This window comes from Ambystoma mexicanum, chromosome 11 (assembly GCF_040938575.1).
Source record: "Ambystoma mexicanum isolate Mex_15411 chromosome 11, UKY_AmexF1_1, whole genome shotgun sequence".
Lineage (NCBI taxonomy): Eukaryota > Metazoa > Chordata > Amphibia > Caudata > Ambystomatidae > Ambystoma > Ambystoma mexicanum.
Window position 1 is genome coordinate 871,447,721 of NC_090934.1, and position 17,883 is coordinate 871,465,603.

General features: G+C 44.4%; 1 protein-coding gene across 1 annotated transcript in view; it reads left to right on the forward strand.

The window, feature by feature from the left end:
* The window catches only part of B4GALNT4 (beta-1,4-N-acetyl-galactosaminyltransferase 4), an 834,734-nt gene that overhangs the window by 441,710 nt on the left and 375,141 nt on the right, over positions 1 to 17,883 (forward strand). The window contains exon 3 of the mRNA XM_069623923.1: positions 11,808 to 11,882. Within this exon, the coding sequence (XP_069480024.1) occupies positions 11,808 to 11,882 (75 nt within the window). The remainder of the gene's footprint in view (positions 1 to 11,807; positions 11,883 to 17,883) is intronic.

The window sequence follows — 17,883 nt, forward strand, 5'->3', positions numbered from 1 at the left end:
CATACTTGAGTGTGTGTCAGCTGGCCTTGCCATTCGCCTCTTAGGTTTGGGATTTTGCCTGTATATATGTGTGTGTGTGTGTGTTTGTTCCCAAGTAGGACCGTGCCTTGGCTATGAGGCCCATTTGACCAACTCCAATCTGAGCTTCCTCCGCGGGGGCTCTCTAATAGCTCCCTTCCCTTTATCTCCACTTCTCGTTCATTTTATCTCTTAAGTGCAGCTATTTATAGGAATCACTTTTTGTGTTGAAATCTCCTCTCTGCTTTTTTCAGAGCCTTTCATTGTGGAGCCTTCAAACACTGGCACCGATTCCTCTCTCCCACTCTCCTTCCACTTCTAAAAGCCGTTCCTTTGCGATCTCCATGGCAGTTCCTATTGTACCTTAATGTGAAGTGATAATTCAAAGAGCCCTCCACCCTCGCATATTTTTTGATTGGTTTTCTCCCACATTCTTTTTTTCTGGATTTTCAGCTGGGTGCGGATGGCCCTGCTGCAAGCAGGCTGACACCCACTGATGCATGTGATTGGGTTTGCCACATGAAGTCAGTGTTGGTGCAAATATAAACTTTAAAGTATCAAGCATCTACGTGACTGCGTGTGTCTTTGCCCTGGTTCAGCTTTGTCTTTGCCACAGGGTTCCTCAACAGCTGGCTCAGCACTAACCCTGTTTAGAAATGTTTCTGTTTTTTGGGAAATCTTGGTGTGTAGTGCAGCAGGACAGGGTCAGCTCTTCGCCATTTGGGATCCCCTCCTCTGAAACCCCTGGTTCCCTTCTGGTCTCTCTATCTCCCTTGCCAAGCTGAGAACTTACCATACCTCGCAGTCAGCATCTTTCTGGCAGGCTGCGGACCCTATCACAGAAGGCCTTGCTCTCCAGGACCATGCTTGCTTGGTACTTGGCCAGGGTCTTGGGTGGGATAACCAAAGATACTGTGAGAGCCATTAAGGGGCTGTCAGGGGGCTGCACCTGGCAATTCTCCTCGGTTCAGACTTCAGTCACCTTCAATCTAAGTCCACAGGTCAGGTGACCCTAGTGACATCAGCAGATGGAGAGCCGTCAGTTCCAGCTCGTTGATGCTCTGCCGGGTTCTTTCCGGGTGGCGACTGCATGCTGTGGTGATAGGCAAAATCAGCAGCGAGATGTCCCATTCGCCTGCTACTACCTCTGACATTTACTTGGAGCAGTATCTCTAGGAGCTATGAGGCAATCGGACTGGAGAAGTCCAGGGGATCAGGGTTAACGTGTTGGGAGGCCTGGACGCGCCGCTACGTCATCAAAACAACAAGAAGATCCAAAAAGCATGGTTTCATCAGGGGCTTCTTGTCAAGATAGAAGAAAGCAGCCCCTGTTTTTCCTGCCAGAGAAATCACACAGGAACTCTCTGTAACCAATGCCGTGCAGCGACATTGAGATGCTGGTTCTAGGATTCTCTCAAACCAGCATCAGGTACTAGTAGGGCATCCTTTGCTTCCCCAGTAACCGCACCTGCCTTCAAGGTAACAATAATCCCCATCTGCACTGATTGGTGCAGGTCTTCAGCGGATGCCTGGCCACTCTGTGTGAGACTTCATTACCTTCCCAGCCAACTAGTGCTTGCAGACCAGAGAAATCACATGCCTTGATCTAGAACTAACTTTCATTTTCACCATGTTCCTTTTTCATCGATTTACTGTTTTCAACCAATTTATCTGACGGGGCACAACTACTTTGGGACATTCTTACCTGTTGTTCCCTGTAATAGCTTGACCAGAGGACTTCCTCAGCTGAAAGCGGCACAACCTTTCCCAGTGAAGAACTAGATCTGTGGGAACTGTTCCTGGTTTCCATGTTTACCTCCCTTTTTAATTCCCCAGAACAGATCTAGTATTTTTCCTGCTCTTCCAGGCGCATGCTTTATCATGACTAATTATGTTTACAGTTCAGGTAAACTGTCATTTATGTTACCAAGGTTTCATTTGACTCACTTTATAGAAAAGAGCATCCCATCCACTCTCCTTGGAGAAGCCTAATGTGGCCCTGCCCCAGAGCTCCCAGGAGATTTGAAAGCTAAAAGGAGCTTTCTGTTACCCAGCTGTAGCCGTGGCCCTTACAGGGCCTGGCTGGAAGGGGCTACATGCTTGTCACGTAAGTATAAAAAACCTAAAAATAAAGACACGGGTGTGTGTGCTTGCTTGCTTTAGTGTTGGAATAGGCATCCAGCCCACCACTGGGAAGAAAAAGAGAAACACAGGGATAGAAAATCCCATTGCCAAGAATGGACTGAACAGGGGAGACAAGAATATAAAGAAGATCTCGAAATATAGTCCGTTGAAAAGGAGAACGGGAGGAGAAAAAGACAGCGGTAGGAAAAGAAAAACAACTGTTTGGGGGGTCTGCGGCCTTGAATAATGCCCAGGGACCACAGACATTGTATTTGCCGGCCTGCTGGAGGCAACACACCTTGATAACCACAGAGCAGCCTAGGCCCCCACGGGTCTGTGGCGGGTGTCGGCCCGTCTGGGGTTCAGACTGGACATGCCCAGCAAAATCAAAGGGCCCAGGGAGCCCCGGGAGGAAGAGCTGCGGCAATCTGAGCCACATGTGGGCGGTGGCTTGAACCAGGCATCCCCCGCCTTGGCCCCTTGTCTGCTCAACTCATGGGTGAGGTAAATCCGATTGAGAAGAACTCCTGGGCCGCGTCTGCCAAGGAGCCCGGGAGGTGAAGAGGGAAGGAGGAATTTGGCCTCAACCTTGGCAGGTGGGGAAGGGAAGAAAACCCTGGGCTGCCGCAGCAGCCCAGGTTAAAAGTCTTGGGCCACTCGGTCATCGCGGACTGGTTGAAGACAAGCCCCACACACTCTCTTTGTAGCCTGGGTAAAGACTGCGCGGCATACCCCCCTGAGTCTCCTAGGTGCAGCAGCGAGAGGGGGCACACCCGCAAGTGCATGTCAGGTGAGTGGGGATGGTGGTCACCATGGCGACTGTCCCTGATCTGGGAGGGAGGAGGAAGAAGCGCTCCCTGGCCTGGGTTAGGTCCAGAAAACAGGGGCTACACAAATGAAACAAATAAGAGTAAGGTCTTGCAGCTTGATTATTTGTACTGGACTCTTAAAAGTCCTCACAGGCATAGTGTACTTTGGAGAAAACATAAATCTCATAAAAGATTCATGCCTTCTTGGTGTAGTCTTGCAGGTCATATACTCTCCCCTTCAGGCTTCCACCTGTGCCTCACCGAGGTCTTCAGATCGTATACATGGTCATATTTCCAACCTTGGGCCAGGTAGTATATCGATAAGGCTTGATCTGCAGGTCAAGCTGTTTCTTCATTTTAGGAGGCTCATTTTATTGCTTTTTTGAAACGTGTAAAACTCAGTGGTAGCTCATCTATTTGATTGTTCTGTTCATCTATGTGAGTGCTTCTCTTCCCTTTACTGCCTGCAATTAAATATTAGGACCTCCACTATGGTTTCTTCTTGCTGACAGTTTTTCAGTGTGCAAGGAAGTTCCTTTTCTATGGGTTTTATTTAAGCAATAAACCCTGATGGTTGGGAGCTTTACCAGACCAGGTAATGTTATGCCCCTGGAAAGTTGTAAGCCCGAGGGAAGTGAGGACCTTAATGTTAGCCCAGCTGCACTACCTGCCCCGGTAAAGCCTCCTACCAGCGTTTTTTTGCTAACATCCCGGCGCGTTGTAACGGGATGCTAATAGTTTGTTTTTTTCAAGTTGAGAAACGGGATGTTTGCCATTTCTCAACTTGAAAAAGACTACAAGGCAAGATGGCTGCTATGGATTGGGTAGAAGGAAACTATATGTAATCCCATCTCCCTTTCTTTGGCAGCCATTGCCACGACTGAGCTGTGCCAGAAACATCGAGTGTTCCCGGCACTGGCGAGGGACAAAGGAGTCCAACGGAAGAGGTCAGAATAGTGAGCAAGGGGTCCACGTCTGGATTCCCCTAGTAACTTAGGGTGAGACCCACAGTTACTTGAAATATGCAGATAACAAGGGGGGTCCTGGGAGTCTCCTCTACCAGACATGAATCCTGGTTACAAGAGCCTTACCCAGAGTCTTTAGCTCACTATCTTTCACAGAGAAGAAATATCCCAAACTGATCAGTCTTTGTCCTGCTCTGGGGCAGTCCAGCACGAAATGCTAGGCAATTCTCCTCTGAATAAGAGTACCAACAGAAACCCCAGACACGTGTTTCGGTCTGGTTCAACCTCATCAGTAGGATGTAGCTGTGCCTCTCTAAGAAAAGTGAGCTAAAGACTCTGGGTAAGGCTCTTGTAACCAGGACTCATGTCTGGTAGACAGTCTCCCAGGGCCCCCCTTGTTATCTGCATAGAGCAAACCAAAACCAGACAGAGGCCTGGAGCGAGCCGACGCGTGTTTCGAGAATTGATTCTCTTCTTCAGGGCTCTCCAGTTATATGATATTGCTGAATAAGCATAACATTGAACATTGTTGACTATTACTGGTAGTATTGTTAGTACTGTGCCACATTTTGCTACAAATATTGTATGGATAGTAGCTCATCTGTTCTGAAACATAAAGGATGGCCTAGGTACAGTCACATCAATTAGTAAACACTCCAAAAATAATCAAATCTATTGACATGTCCATACAGGAGGAGCTATATACATTGTGGAGAGAAGGACAAACAAACACAGGGAACAGAAATAACAAAGGTTAATAATTGCCCATTTTAAAAAGAAGCCAGTCTCCTGGCTTCTGAACAGACACAAACAAATCATATGCGCTGCGAGATTGGCCATTCCCCAGTGTTTTTTATACAATGGTTGCAGTCTGACAAAGCTATCCCTTGGCGATTCCACACTTATATTGATTAGTCTCTCTGGTTGTCTTGCAAGAGTATAACCCGCTAGTATGACTGCCACACAGCAATGAATAATAGTGAGTGAAGAGGATTATGCTCTCATGCGCCAACTAGTTTTAGAAAAATGTGATGCCATTCATGATCTTGCAATTTGTAACAATTTTTCTTTTTAATTTTGTTGTTGATGATTATTTAATCAATATTCAAACTAAAATCTAACCATGTTCAAGTTTCAAAATAGAAGTTTTTAATTTCTTCGTAATTTCATTCTCTCTCTGATTTATAGCTTGGTTCAGTTGTGTTTGATTTGTTTGTTGCTGTGTGGCAGTCATACTAGCGGGTTATACTCTGCAAGACAACCAGAGAGACTAATCAATATAAGTGTGGAATCGCCGAGGGATAGCTTTGTCAGACTGCAACCATTGTATAAAAAACCTGTTCAACAAAAGCCACCTTGGCAGAATCCACTGCATATACAAATTTAAATAATTAGAACTGAAACAAATCAAACACAATTTAGCCCCTGACCAAAGCTATAAGTCAGCGAGAGAATGAAACTGCTAGGAAATTCAAACCTTCTATTTTGAAACTTCAACATTGTTAGACTTTTATTTTAATATTGATTAAGTAATTATCAACAACAAAATTTAAAAAAATTGTTACAAATTGCAAGATCATGACTGGCATAACATTTTTCTAAAACTGGTTGGAGCATGAGAACATAATCCTCTTCACTCACCAGTTCCCAGTGTGGTCACCCAAGAAATTCTGCCAGACCGTAAGCTTTCACAAAAATCCCAAGTATATCCAATGTACAAAAGTCAAGAATGCTGGGGAGAGACTTATGCCGATGCCTAAGGAACAAAGATATGTCTGAACGCTAGAATAGTCGTAGTCGGATATAAGCCGAAGCGTTCACCTGAGACATGCATAATAACAATGTGCGACTTCCAAAATAGGAAACATCATGTGAGTGCTTTTTAGTAGCGTGGAAAGCTAAAGTTGGACATGAGCGACAGAAAGCATATCTTGTATCCAAGGATTGTGATTCAAATCATGCATACTGTTGGAATGAAATGTGTAAAATAATCATCGGTAAATGACGAGAACAAATCTTTAGAAAACATCGTAAACACAATGGCTTGTCAAGAACTAATCTGATGCTTACCAGCTGAATAGTAGTTGATAGCGCGATGTGTGCTAATAGTCGAGGCAGGTCTGGAGGTTAGTCCTACTCGAATAGAGCCCTGCGGCCGTGTAACCTCATCATAAGTTTAGATTGAAAAAATCGAAACGGTTTCTATCCATATATTATATATTATAATCCAATGAATGCGCTCAACCACCTGATAATGTGGCGCTGCTAAAAAATAAAATTAAAAAAGGGGTGTAGCGTGCTGAAACTCGCAGAGCGCCATCCTGAACAAATGATGTAATATAGTTCACTGTTCCATGCCAGGCTAGTCTGACTCTAAATTAGGGGGTGGTGGCAGGTCACATAGCCATAATCAAAAGTGATGTATAATAAAGAACATATTTTATGATGTTAGCACTTTGCTATTATTGATAAAATGTGAAATTGGCAGACTGATGTATCAAAGATGATGAACATATCTGTTATTATGAACGTTGCCCGGAGAATAGATTGTGTGATTCCACCGCAGCCATATTGATAGAATTTGCAAAATTATGACTAATATTCTACTGGACAAAATGTTTCCGCTGTTGGTAACCTCTGATCTAGGTTGCGGATTTACATGACGGCCATGGAAACGAGGGTGACCACAGAACGAACAGCTCAGTAACTCGCAGCAACAATGTATTCATGTCCTGATGAATAGTGCAGAGTAACCGCAAATTTAACGTTAATCCAAAAAAGTGCTCAGTTCAGCTTCTTTATTCAGGCCCTTTTCAATAGCTTTTAATTCATAAATTAATCGGGCCTCATTTCTTCTCATATTCAGTTCTCGCATTTCACATCTCAAATTTCTCAATTGTGTTCCAGTACTGAGCCAGAGGGTCTGTGGATTGTTCATTCTGATGGTGTATACGTTTTCCTGGATGCTCCATTGAAGTTCTTTGTTGGTGCTCCTGATATAGAACTTATTGCACATACAAAAAAATCATATAAATGACACATTTGGTTTTGCAATTTATAAAAACCCTCAATACATACTGTCTTATTGGTGTATGTTAGAATGCTAGTTTTTTTGCAAGTGCCACATTTAAAGAAACCCAGGCGTAATTTTACCCAAATGACGTCCAAGTAGAGGGATTTTTACCTCTAAGTAACTGGTACTGATTTGGTTCCCAATGGTAGGTGGTTGCATGAAGACTAAATTTGGTTTGCAGCTGATATCCTGTAAATCTAATAATAGGATGTTCCAATGTTTCAGAATTGTATTCAAATCCTGATTGTGGGCTGAGAAGGTAGTGATCATTCTCACTCTATCTTGCAGTGTTAAATATTTCTTCGCTTTAGGTATAAGTAGAATGTTTCTATCAGTGGTTCTCACCCTTGTGATCACTGTCTATATGTTGTTTATTGTAACCTCTTCATACAAATCTGACTGCAATGAGATTTATCTCTTGGTCAAGAAATATTTCGGAACTGCAGTTGCTTCTCGCTCTGAGCATTTCACCAGTGGGAATGTTCTTTATGACCTGCTGCTTATGGCCACTGGTTGCATGCAGGACCGAGTTGACTTCAGTCGGTTTCCTGAATGTTTTACTTTCAATCTTATTATCCACAATCATAATCTCTAAATCTAAAAATGTGATTTTGTTCTTGCTATAATTACATTTGAACTCAATCTGGAAAGGGTTATCATTCCTTTTTTTGGTGGGGATATCTAGTTCAGGAGGAGGGCCAAGGCAGATGACAAAAATGTCATCAATACATCTCTTCCATAGAATGATCTGATTCTCACATGGAATAGACTTCAAAGATAAAGCATAGGTGGTTTCTAATTAACCCATAAACAAGTTTCCAATGGTGGGTCGAAATGTAGCCCCCATCACAACTCTCTTGGTTTGAATATAAAATTCTCCATTAAAAAGAAAAGAGTTCTTGTTCAAGGCAAATTCCAACATTTCAATAATCATTTCACAAAATTTAGGATACAAGGCTGATTTCTGTTAGACCAAACCCCAACTGTATTCAGTGCCAAATCATGTTGTATTGATGTGTAAAGTGCCTTAACATCAAAGGTCACTAGTAGAAAGTCAGATTTCCATTCAATGGTCTTATAAACATTCAAAATGTCCATTTGAGTCTCTAGTGTAAGAGTCCAACTTGGTAACATATTCTCTCAGATGTTTGTCAATTAATTCTGACATTGGTTCTGTAGTCTATCCTATACCTGATACAATCGGCCTCATCTCAGGCAACTTAATGAAGGGTTTGTGAACTTTAGGAAGAAAGTAAATCATTGGCATTTTATTGGCAGTTCTGAATAGAAAATGTCTTTAATCATCCAACAACCCATAGTGGTACCATTTCTGTATTAGAGAATGTACATTCTCAATCACTCTGCTGGTAGGATCAATGTTCAAACGTAGGTAACAACCTGATATGAATAGTGCCTGCTTCAATGTAGTAAATACGGTTTATCACTATGATATTACCATCTTTGTCTGCTTTCTTAATGACAAGGGATTTGTTCTTGGTGATCTCAGTAAGTGCCATACTCTCTTCAATTGTTAAATTATACTTGAATCGTTTATTCTTAATCTTGGTACGTAAATGGTCAAGATCTCTGGTGACTAGGTGAAAAAAGTGTCAATCATATTATTCTTAGCAGTGGTTGGTATAAATTTGGATTTGCTTTTTAATTTGCTGGAACAGGAAAGGCCACCTTCAATATACAACTCTTTCATCAACAGGCCATGGTCGAGTGTGGTGTCTTCCGCCAGAGAAAGTGCCAGTTTAGTGGCTTCCAAATCTTGAATCGTCAACTCACTAGGAGTTCTACTGTCTGTCTCTTGAATATACAAAGGTCTTTTCTTGTGAAAACACTTTTTGAGTTTCAAGCACCCGGTGAACGTGAATAAATTAATATGAGTGTCTGAAATGTTAATACCCATAGCAGGTGAGTAATTGAGCCCCCTATTCAACAGATTTGTTTCCCATTCAGTAAGGGTGCAGTTTGATAAATTCATCACAAGGTCTGTGTTAATGATGTTGGGGTTTAACAATTGTGGTTTTTGGATCTTGTCATGAGTCCTTGTTATGTTTCTTTTCTTTCTATTCCTGGTACCACCTCTCTTGCTCCTGTGGTGTTGGTTGTGATATCTGTCCGTGGTGGGGGGAATTCATTTCTTGGGGTAATTTCTATTCTCCAATTAGCACACATGTTTTTTAACTTTGTGTTTGTATTGATTTTGAGTTCCTATGAGCAGGATAATTAAAGTAGCTTGTTCTCCTGCTAGAATGTAGCACTCTGGGCACAGCGCCAAGTGTCCCTTAATGTTTTTACATTATATTTTTGGTGAGCAATAGGGCAAGCCTCCCTCTGACCCTCACCCTAGATAGGCGGCTCATCACTAGCATCTAGGGACCCACTGCCTTGAGGGCACAGGTAGTATAGTTAGAGGGTCATTTGATATGATTACGTGATCAAGTAATAATCAATATACTCTACCTGTACTGTGTTTGTGTGAATACTTTAGGGTTTGTGTACAGCTTTCATACCCGCCCCTAGTCCTCAAGTGTGTTTATTGAACTGTGTTGCAAGCCTGGAGAAGGGAGACATTCCCCCACCATTAAAAGGAACTAATAAACCGTGAAGTGTCTTTTTGTCATGGGGAAGAGAGTCATTCCTCTGGGCCAGGAAGACCTCCATTTCATTTTAGTTTAACTTGGAGTGTTAGGGGCAGAGTTACGATTCTGACATTGGACATTGAGACTGTTTGCCTTCAAGATCTTGACAGTGACATTAGTTATGTTGGTTGAGGCAGGGAAACCCCTCTTAGAGATAGGGTATGATAGTCTTTTCTTTTCATTTTCATAATATAATAAAAGTGTATGCCAACCACTATGCCCCCTCTGTGTCAGAGTCTGACTACTGCCCCCTTACAGATGGCAATAATCTCCTTCAGCAAATCTGTAGACACTTTGTAAAATAGTATATCAATATTCAAATTACATGTGAACACGTATGCTCTGTCGCTAATCAGCTTTTCCAGCTACACATGTCACAGATAATTGTTTGAAGTCATTGTAAGTGTTGCAGAACACTGCCCCAATCGTAGCACTGCCACCCTCGCAATGAAAGTGGAAAACTCATCATGTTTATTTCAGCTGCCTAGGCAGTATAAGTAAATACTGGATTATTGGATTTTGTTTTACAGCAGTCACAATAATCAGTAGTCACGGCAATGTGCAGTCTAGACGAAGCGGAAGATCATTTTCTCTGCTCCCTCCATGCAAGGTCGCTGATACAATAGAGACTCAGTGTCACTGCTTCAGTGGTGGGACAAGGATGTGAATGGAATCAAAACCTGTATTCTCTATCCTTGGGTGAGCCCTAGATTCTCGGGTGTCAATGGATATTCTCTCTGTCATCGCGTCAGAGATATATCTTGCTGACCATCATGGGTCCTTGATATGTCCAAAGCAGTCAGAGAGGGAGGGGTTGGTCACAACCTGGAACCCTCAGTCATGGCCAGGCTTCTATGCTCAGGTGCTCTGAATGTTAAAGGCTATGTAACCCCATGAAAGAATTGGTGGGAGAATTCTGAGTGTGCTTTCAATCTATGAAAATCCTGGCAATGTCACAGCCGCCCCCTTTTTGTTTTACTTGATGTCTTTACATTCCAGTTAAACTATTGTGTTAAATGAACCCAATGTGAATATGGGAAGGTCGTTTCCAGCTGGGACATGGGAGTGTTTAGTCAAAGCTCTTAAGCTTTTCAGGAAAGCCATCAGCAGTTGGCTCTAGAGTTTCCTGATCACCTTCTGCCTGCCATCCTCGCCTCACTCCAGTCTCAGGAAACACCATATATGCATCATATCATGGATATTTGCAAAAAGGTATCTCACTCCCAGGGCCACAAATCACACATTCTTTAGGATTGGCCAGAATATCAGGACATTGCAACCACTTTGAGACTGTCGCCCCTTTTTCTTGTCATGGCCAAGCTCAGAGTTCTGCAGAGGTCTCCATTGGCTGCCAGTACAACAGCGGATAGAGTTCAAGGTCTTATGTCTTGTCTTCAAATGTATTCACAGGCTCGCTCCAACCTATTTGACATCTACGCTTGTCCCCCAATGCCCCATTCAAACCCTGGAATCCAAGGGACAAGATCTACTAGTAATTCTCCCCCCGCCCCCTCCAGAACTACTTGGGGAGGTAGATTTTCTTCTGTGGTCCCCGTGCCGTGAATTCTCTCCCGCAGCATTTGGGGCAAATTCATTCCTTATCTAGTTTCCGGACGCAATTGAAAACCTACCTGTTTAAATAGATTCTGTGGCTATCTTAAAGTGGGTATTCTATGTCTACTCAACTCTAATTATATCTGCACCCAGATGCAGTTTCTGCTAGGCTCCCTTTGGGGATATGCGCTTTAAAAATATTAAAACCAAAATCAAGCTCAATGCTCAGTTAGGTGTCTCCTCCACTGCTACCAATTGGGGCTTCCCTTAAGGGCACCAAACCGAAAATAACATACAAATAGACCTGTACAAACACTCTAGCACACAAATAAATGTACAGACAGAATAGCACACACATGCATGCAGACACACACAGAAACACAAATGCACTCACACACATGCACACACAATAGCAAAAAAAAGCCCCATGCTGAGCACTTACACAAGAACATAGAACAAACCACACAGACTGACTCGAACAACCTTCCTTCAGATCATGTCTGGCTCCACTTACCTATACAGTTCAATGAACCCCTTTTATGGTCTACACCCTGGCACACCCTTGTGAGTGTAACTCCTAACACACTTGTGCATTTCTGTTTCTTCTTAACAGGTGAACGGGCAAGGCAAGGAAGGGAGGCCACGGCATCTGAATGTGACCCGCAAGGTTCTGCCATGGAGCGAGCAGGTAAGGGTCCCTGTACTGCAGATGTGATGTGCAGAATCCCACCGGTGATTGAGAAGTTGGGTTTACAGGGCTAGAATGTGACTACTGAGGTCATTATATTTATTTTCCTCAGATTCCTCCTTTTGGGTGGGGACCTTAGTACTCCTGCACAAGAGCCTGTCCTCTCTCTCCCCTTATGCCCTAGTTCACTCAAAGTGTTCTGCCAAGCATCAGCAAGCTTCACAGAGACACCATCAACATTCTGCTTTTATTAGTTGAGAATAGAGGCTGGGCATGTACCTAGGTGGACTGTATTTAGTTGCTTTCCGATTTATTCTGCACACACAAGCAGTTGGTGTAGCCTATGTCTTCAATCACACATCAACATTCGGTCAAACGTTCACCAGTCTGGTAGATGAAGCTCTGTTGGCTGCATGCAAAGGTATAAAAAAAAGTGATGCATCCAAACTGTTTCCACTGCACAGAATGCAGAGGACTCTAGCGTCTTGACATCGTTTGGATACCTGTTTTAGCATCACGAGAGGTCATGTGACGCGTGCGTTACAGGTCTTTGGACCTAAGAACTGGAGGTAAGGCAGGCACCCTACCGACAAAATAAGCTGTCATTACTGGCACCGATATTTATGGCAAATCCCCTCATGGAGTCCTATGAGACTCCACGAATGGGGATTAACACGTCACTCTGGCACTCGTAATGCTGCCGGACCGAGTGCCGGAAACGGAACTCACATTTGCTGGTATCCTGGCGGATCTTCCTGTCAGGATACCGGCAGCCTTATAATGAGGCCCTTTGTGTGCCACATGCCTGTTCTTTATAAGTCCCCCCAACGTCTGTGAAGGTGTCTGAAGCGCTTTCCTCTCATGATGCCGTGATGATGTCCTCGGAAAAGCGAGAACTGTGTAAGCAAGTCCCTGCAATCTTTGGCTCTCCAGATGTTTTGGGCTACGTCTACCATCAACTCTAGCCATTGCTGAGGGATCATGAGAGTCCTAGTCCAAAACATCTGGACAGACTCATGTTGCAGTCCCTTGGCGTAAAGCATGCCAAAGGTTCCCCATTGCAGACAGACCAGTTCAGGTTGAGAACTCACACCCGTGGTCCAACATTAACTCCCCTTCCATGAGAGCAACAGAAAGCAATGTGCTGTACAGGCTCCTCAACCCACGCTGTCCATTGTAGTCAAGTTGTGAATGGTTAACGTAACACTAATATAAATAAATGTGATATTTGATTAAGAATCTCTTACACTGAGCCAATCACTTCCATAGTAGTCTTACTGCGCCGAGACCTTGCCCGTTAAATAGGGGTATTGTGACCCCGCCCGGACCATCGTCTAAAGTAATGGGGTTCTATTAGGATGGTGTATAAATAGCGCAGGAATCGTGAGGTGACTGGATATACTAAGACGCAAAGGGGATCGGGATGTGGGTAGTGTTGGTTTCATTATCTGTAGTGTAATGTTGGAAGAATGAACATGAAGAAAGAAGAGGGAAATATTGTTTCTCATGAAGTCTACTATCTTCCCATGTGGGCAGATTTGCCAAGACTTCAGAGAGAAGTGTTTGGGGAAGTTACTGAAGCATGGATGTGTGGTGGACCCAAGAAGTGCCCAGTCATTCCCTATTAACGAGCTGGCAGAAAAATGTGTGGTCGTGTTGATAGGCACCGCCTGCTGTCCCATACATCTAAACTGTGGTGTGACTGGCCATTGGTCAGAAGGGACAGAACCACGAATTGGCTGTGCGAAAGGTAAATGCAGGTCACACAGACAGAAAGCTGTGAGATGTGATCAAAACAGACTGGCAGGAAAGAGGTAATGTGATCTGTGATCATTAAACTCTTTCATTGTGCCAACTACATGTCTTTTAGGAATCTGTGAAGGCTCGCGTTAAGAGAAGGTCTTTTGCCATTACATTGCACATCGTGCCTTCAGAAAGATCAAGGGGGAAGGCCCCCTGCATCGTTCTCACATTCTACCTCGAGGAAGCTCTGAGAAGGGTGGAATAACTGGAGCAGGCCGATGGCTTCAGACGAGCCGAGGCGACCTATGGGTGCGTAGCTTAAAGGATGGCACTGGGTCTCCGTTGTGGCTTTACCCTGTCTGTTCAAGGATATCTTGAAAATGCTGTAGTGGAATTGGGAGTCAGGCAAAAAGAGATCAGGAGTGCCCTGATTGGTTTAGGGACGATTGGAGGCCGGAGGGCACATGATGCACTAAACGTGTAGATCCATGTCTACTGCCCACATTGTGTTTTCTGAAAGCATCAGAGCTGATGCCTGGCCTCCATCCCATGGAGGGCCGTAGGTACCTGCAGCAAAACAAGAAGTAGAAGGAGGTGGCCATGCAGCTGATATTGTGCAAAGGGAAGTGCCTGGAACGCACAGGCAAGAGGCAGTGGTGCTGGAAGGGCTGTAATACGCATGTGTAGTTGTGGAGGAGGATGGGAGTTGAGGCTATTGCACACGGCCCTTCTCTTTGGACACTGTTGTTGATCCAGAGAATGCAATCAAGACCTGCTGCTTTGCAAGGAGTGGAGTGGAGTGGAGTGGAGTGGAGTGGAGTGGAGTGGAGTGGAGTGGAGAGTGTTGTGTTCCCCTCGGACTATGGAGAAACCGGGCTCACCGAGGATCTCCCTAAGGGAAGTAAGCTAGTGTAGAGCCGGAGAGTCGCCTGCTGGGCAGTGCTGATCCAGTCATGAAGTAGGGAAGTGGAGGAGCATCAGTGCTGCTAGCCCATAGCAACACCAGAAAACGAGCACATCAGGTTATTGGCTGGCCTGCAGCAGCTCCGGGCAGGCAGAGCACTTCAGATATTGGCGCAAGCCCTCTCCAATGGCAAAAGCAGGAAAGCAAATCACAACATGGGGAAGCAGGCCAAATGAACATACAGTGGATTGCTCATCTTTCAGGTGCCCCTAACCCCTCCCCCCCCCCCCCCCCCGGGCAATCTGGAAAGCAATCTACTCTTGCTTTTCGATTCAATGATACTGCAGTTCAGAAAATCCTCTTTAACATAACCAAGACCAAGCTGAAATCAGAGGAAGAACATGCTCCATTTTCCAGATCTTGGTGCCAAACAGAGAAGAGTGTAGCCTGCGGAAGAGTCTGCCTGGCGCAAGGTCCTGGCTCATGGACTGGAGAAAAGTGCACCGCGAATGGCCAGAACATAGCCACATAGACTGAGAATAAGCAGATGCATTCAGCCAAATAAATGCTTGAAAGAATTGCTTCTATCAATTCTTCAATATTAAAAAGTGAAACAGTAGGAGAAATCCTTTTTAAATTAACTTTAGCATGTTTGTAAATGCCTCTTATGGGTTCTTTGCCCCTACATCGACATGAGTTTTTTTTTTTACATACTTTTTTCAACTACATCATTTCGAAAAAACACATCACATGTATTTTTGTTTACTTTTGGGAGGGTCCCTTCCCTATATTAGAAACCCTACCCGACCCCTCCCCCAGCCCTTGAAACCCTTTGCCCCACAACCCCATATATTCGCAGATTTTTTTCAAAATTATTTTATTGCAAAAACTTATTTTGAAAAACTCCTGGGTTTGAAACAACGCGATGCCATCACATGTTCTGTGCGGGTGGCGAAGAGTGAATCCGTGGGTGTTAACTGTGCAGGGCGGACTTCCGCTCATAGCTGCGCCACTCACACTGACGGAGGAAGAAATACATACTATGCATATTGCTGAGAAAAAGAAAGAGGGGGCACAAGTCGCAAAGAAGTGATGTCGGAGGCATGGTTTCTGGGGGTTGATGGGGATTAGACTATGAGAGGGAGGTCATTAGGGGAAACCGCTACAATATAGCCCACATTTTTCTGGGATTTGTAGTTTTATGTGATAAAATATTCGAATTCACTTTGGTGCAGGAATGTGTCCAGTGCAATGGAATAAAACACAATACTCACACCCGTGTCTTGCCATAGATTGGTCTCACATTGTGAGTTCTACCTTACTTGGCTCATACCCATCAAATAATTGTAATCATTGTAGAGGGTTGAAATTGTATAGGATTAAACTTGTCATGGGATGTTGTGTAGGGTCAAGATGCAAATTGTAGTGGGGGACAGGGTCTGGGATCTCGTGGAAGATTTTGCAGGAGCTTGCTAAAGAATTCCCTAAAAGTCATACTCTTCATCACACGGTGCCTCACTGCTGACGCATTGGGTGCTACCTGCACAGATAAATTCTGATGGGACTTACAGACATATATCTCTAAACCGCAACATAGGCCGTTTTTGTAGTTCCAGCCTCCTCTTGCTAATGGGGTCAGATGCTCCCTTTTCTGCAATTCCTTCAGTAGGTCACCCTAATTTAATTAAGAGCAGTGGTCAGTGTGGGAGGATGCGGCTGAGGTGTGGGCACGAACCGAGACCATGCATTGATACATATAGGAACATTTAAGCATAGTAAAGACATGGCATCTCTCTTCAGAACCTTAAAGATCTAGCTTAGCCAAATTCACAGGTTGCACACAAAGGTCAGCATAGGATGGTCATGCGCGCCACAAGAAATGAATTGCATAGCAGGACCTATAGCATCTATTTTGCAGTGGCGAGAAATGATATACTATGGTTGTTTGTGAGAATGTTATAGACTAGAATGCCCTTTTTGCTCATTTCCAAGCCCTTTCAGACACAGTACCCAGCAACAATCCCCCAAAGGAAGTTAGGGTTCAGGCAGCTGGTGCAGTAGAGGCGCTGTGCTGAGGGCCTATATGCCCATTTCTATAGGTGGGATATCTGGGTGACCCAGAGGACACTCAAAATGAGGCAGATCTACTGTGTGTAAGTTCCCAGCTGAGTGTGGCTTCTGGGCAGGCTTTTCTGGTAAGCCACCTTGTTGAAATGTCTACCCTTTTTTAGGTCTAGTGGCTTTCTAAAAGCCCAAGACACCTTAATGATATAACGCGCGTGAAACATCTGCATACACCTCACATTTCAAAGACCCTTGCTAAGATGCAGCGACCTCCTTTTATCAAAATGTGGCAGTAGGTTGAGCCCTGAATGTGCACAGAAGTAAACCTCGGGCAACCTGCGCATGACCCAACAGTCTAGAGCAGCGAAGAGGATTCAGGTCAGCTTGGCTAGGACACGGTAGTACTGGAAGAATTAATCAGTAGGCCAGACTAAAACTCAGTGTACCACAATGAGTGAGCGTGTGTAATGCATTTTGCTACAAGGGTGCCAATAGCAGGTGAAAGGGAGCTTGAGGGGTGAGCGGTAGAAAGGGAAGGATGGAAAGGAGAAACCAAGTAGGCAGCATTAAACCTGCTTATTGTCACTGAGGGATTTGACGCAAAATGTGGCCTCGTAGTGCGGAGTGCTGTTCAGTTGCACATTGCCGTTTGCCCCTTCAAATCCTCACTCCCATAGTGCCTAAAGGCCCCACCAGATTTGCTTATTCACTTCACCCATGGTGCTAGGATACTTTTGCTTTTGTTCTTTGCAGAAGGATCGCCGTTGACATGTGCCCACTGCCTTTCCCCTTTATCCAATGTAATCTTTAAGTAGGCAAATCTACCATAGAAGGCAATACTGCCCGTCCAGGATCCTGTCTGCCTGGAGGGGGCACATGGCAAGCAACAGTCGGAAAATCCTCTGCCCCCTCTTGTGGGTCACACAATAATTGGCATCTGTCTGCGCAGCGGCTATGCAAGTAGGGGGAAAGTTAGTAATTAAATGATATGGGCGCAGGCACAGCCCATGGTTTCGCTCTTCTCTCTTTCCCAGCGAATGCAGGGTATCTCAATGTATGAGTGTGGTTTGTCACATTCTATTGTACTTAAAACCACTTAAGTGCAGGAGTTGGCAGAGCCTACAATGATGTCTTATGGGAATTCATGCCGGGCATAATTGCCTTTAGCACTTAAGGGAGTTCAAATGAGGTAAGGAGAATTGGCTCAGTGTTGCAAGACGGAATGAAGCCTCGTTCACATCCATGTGGAATCTTTGGGAGTGGCCTGGCAGCCAAGCAGGGAGCTGGTCA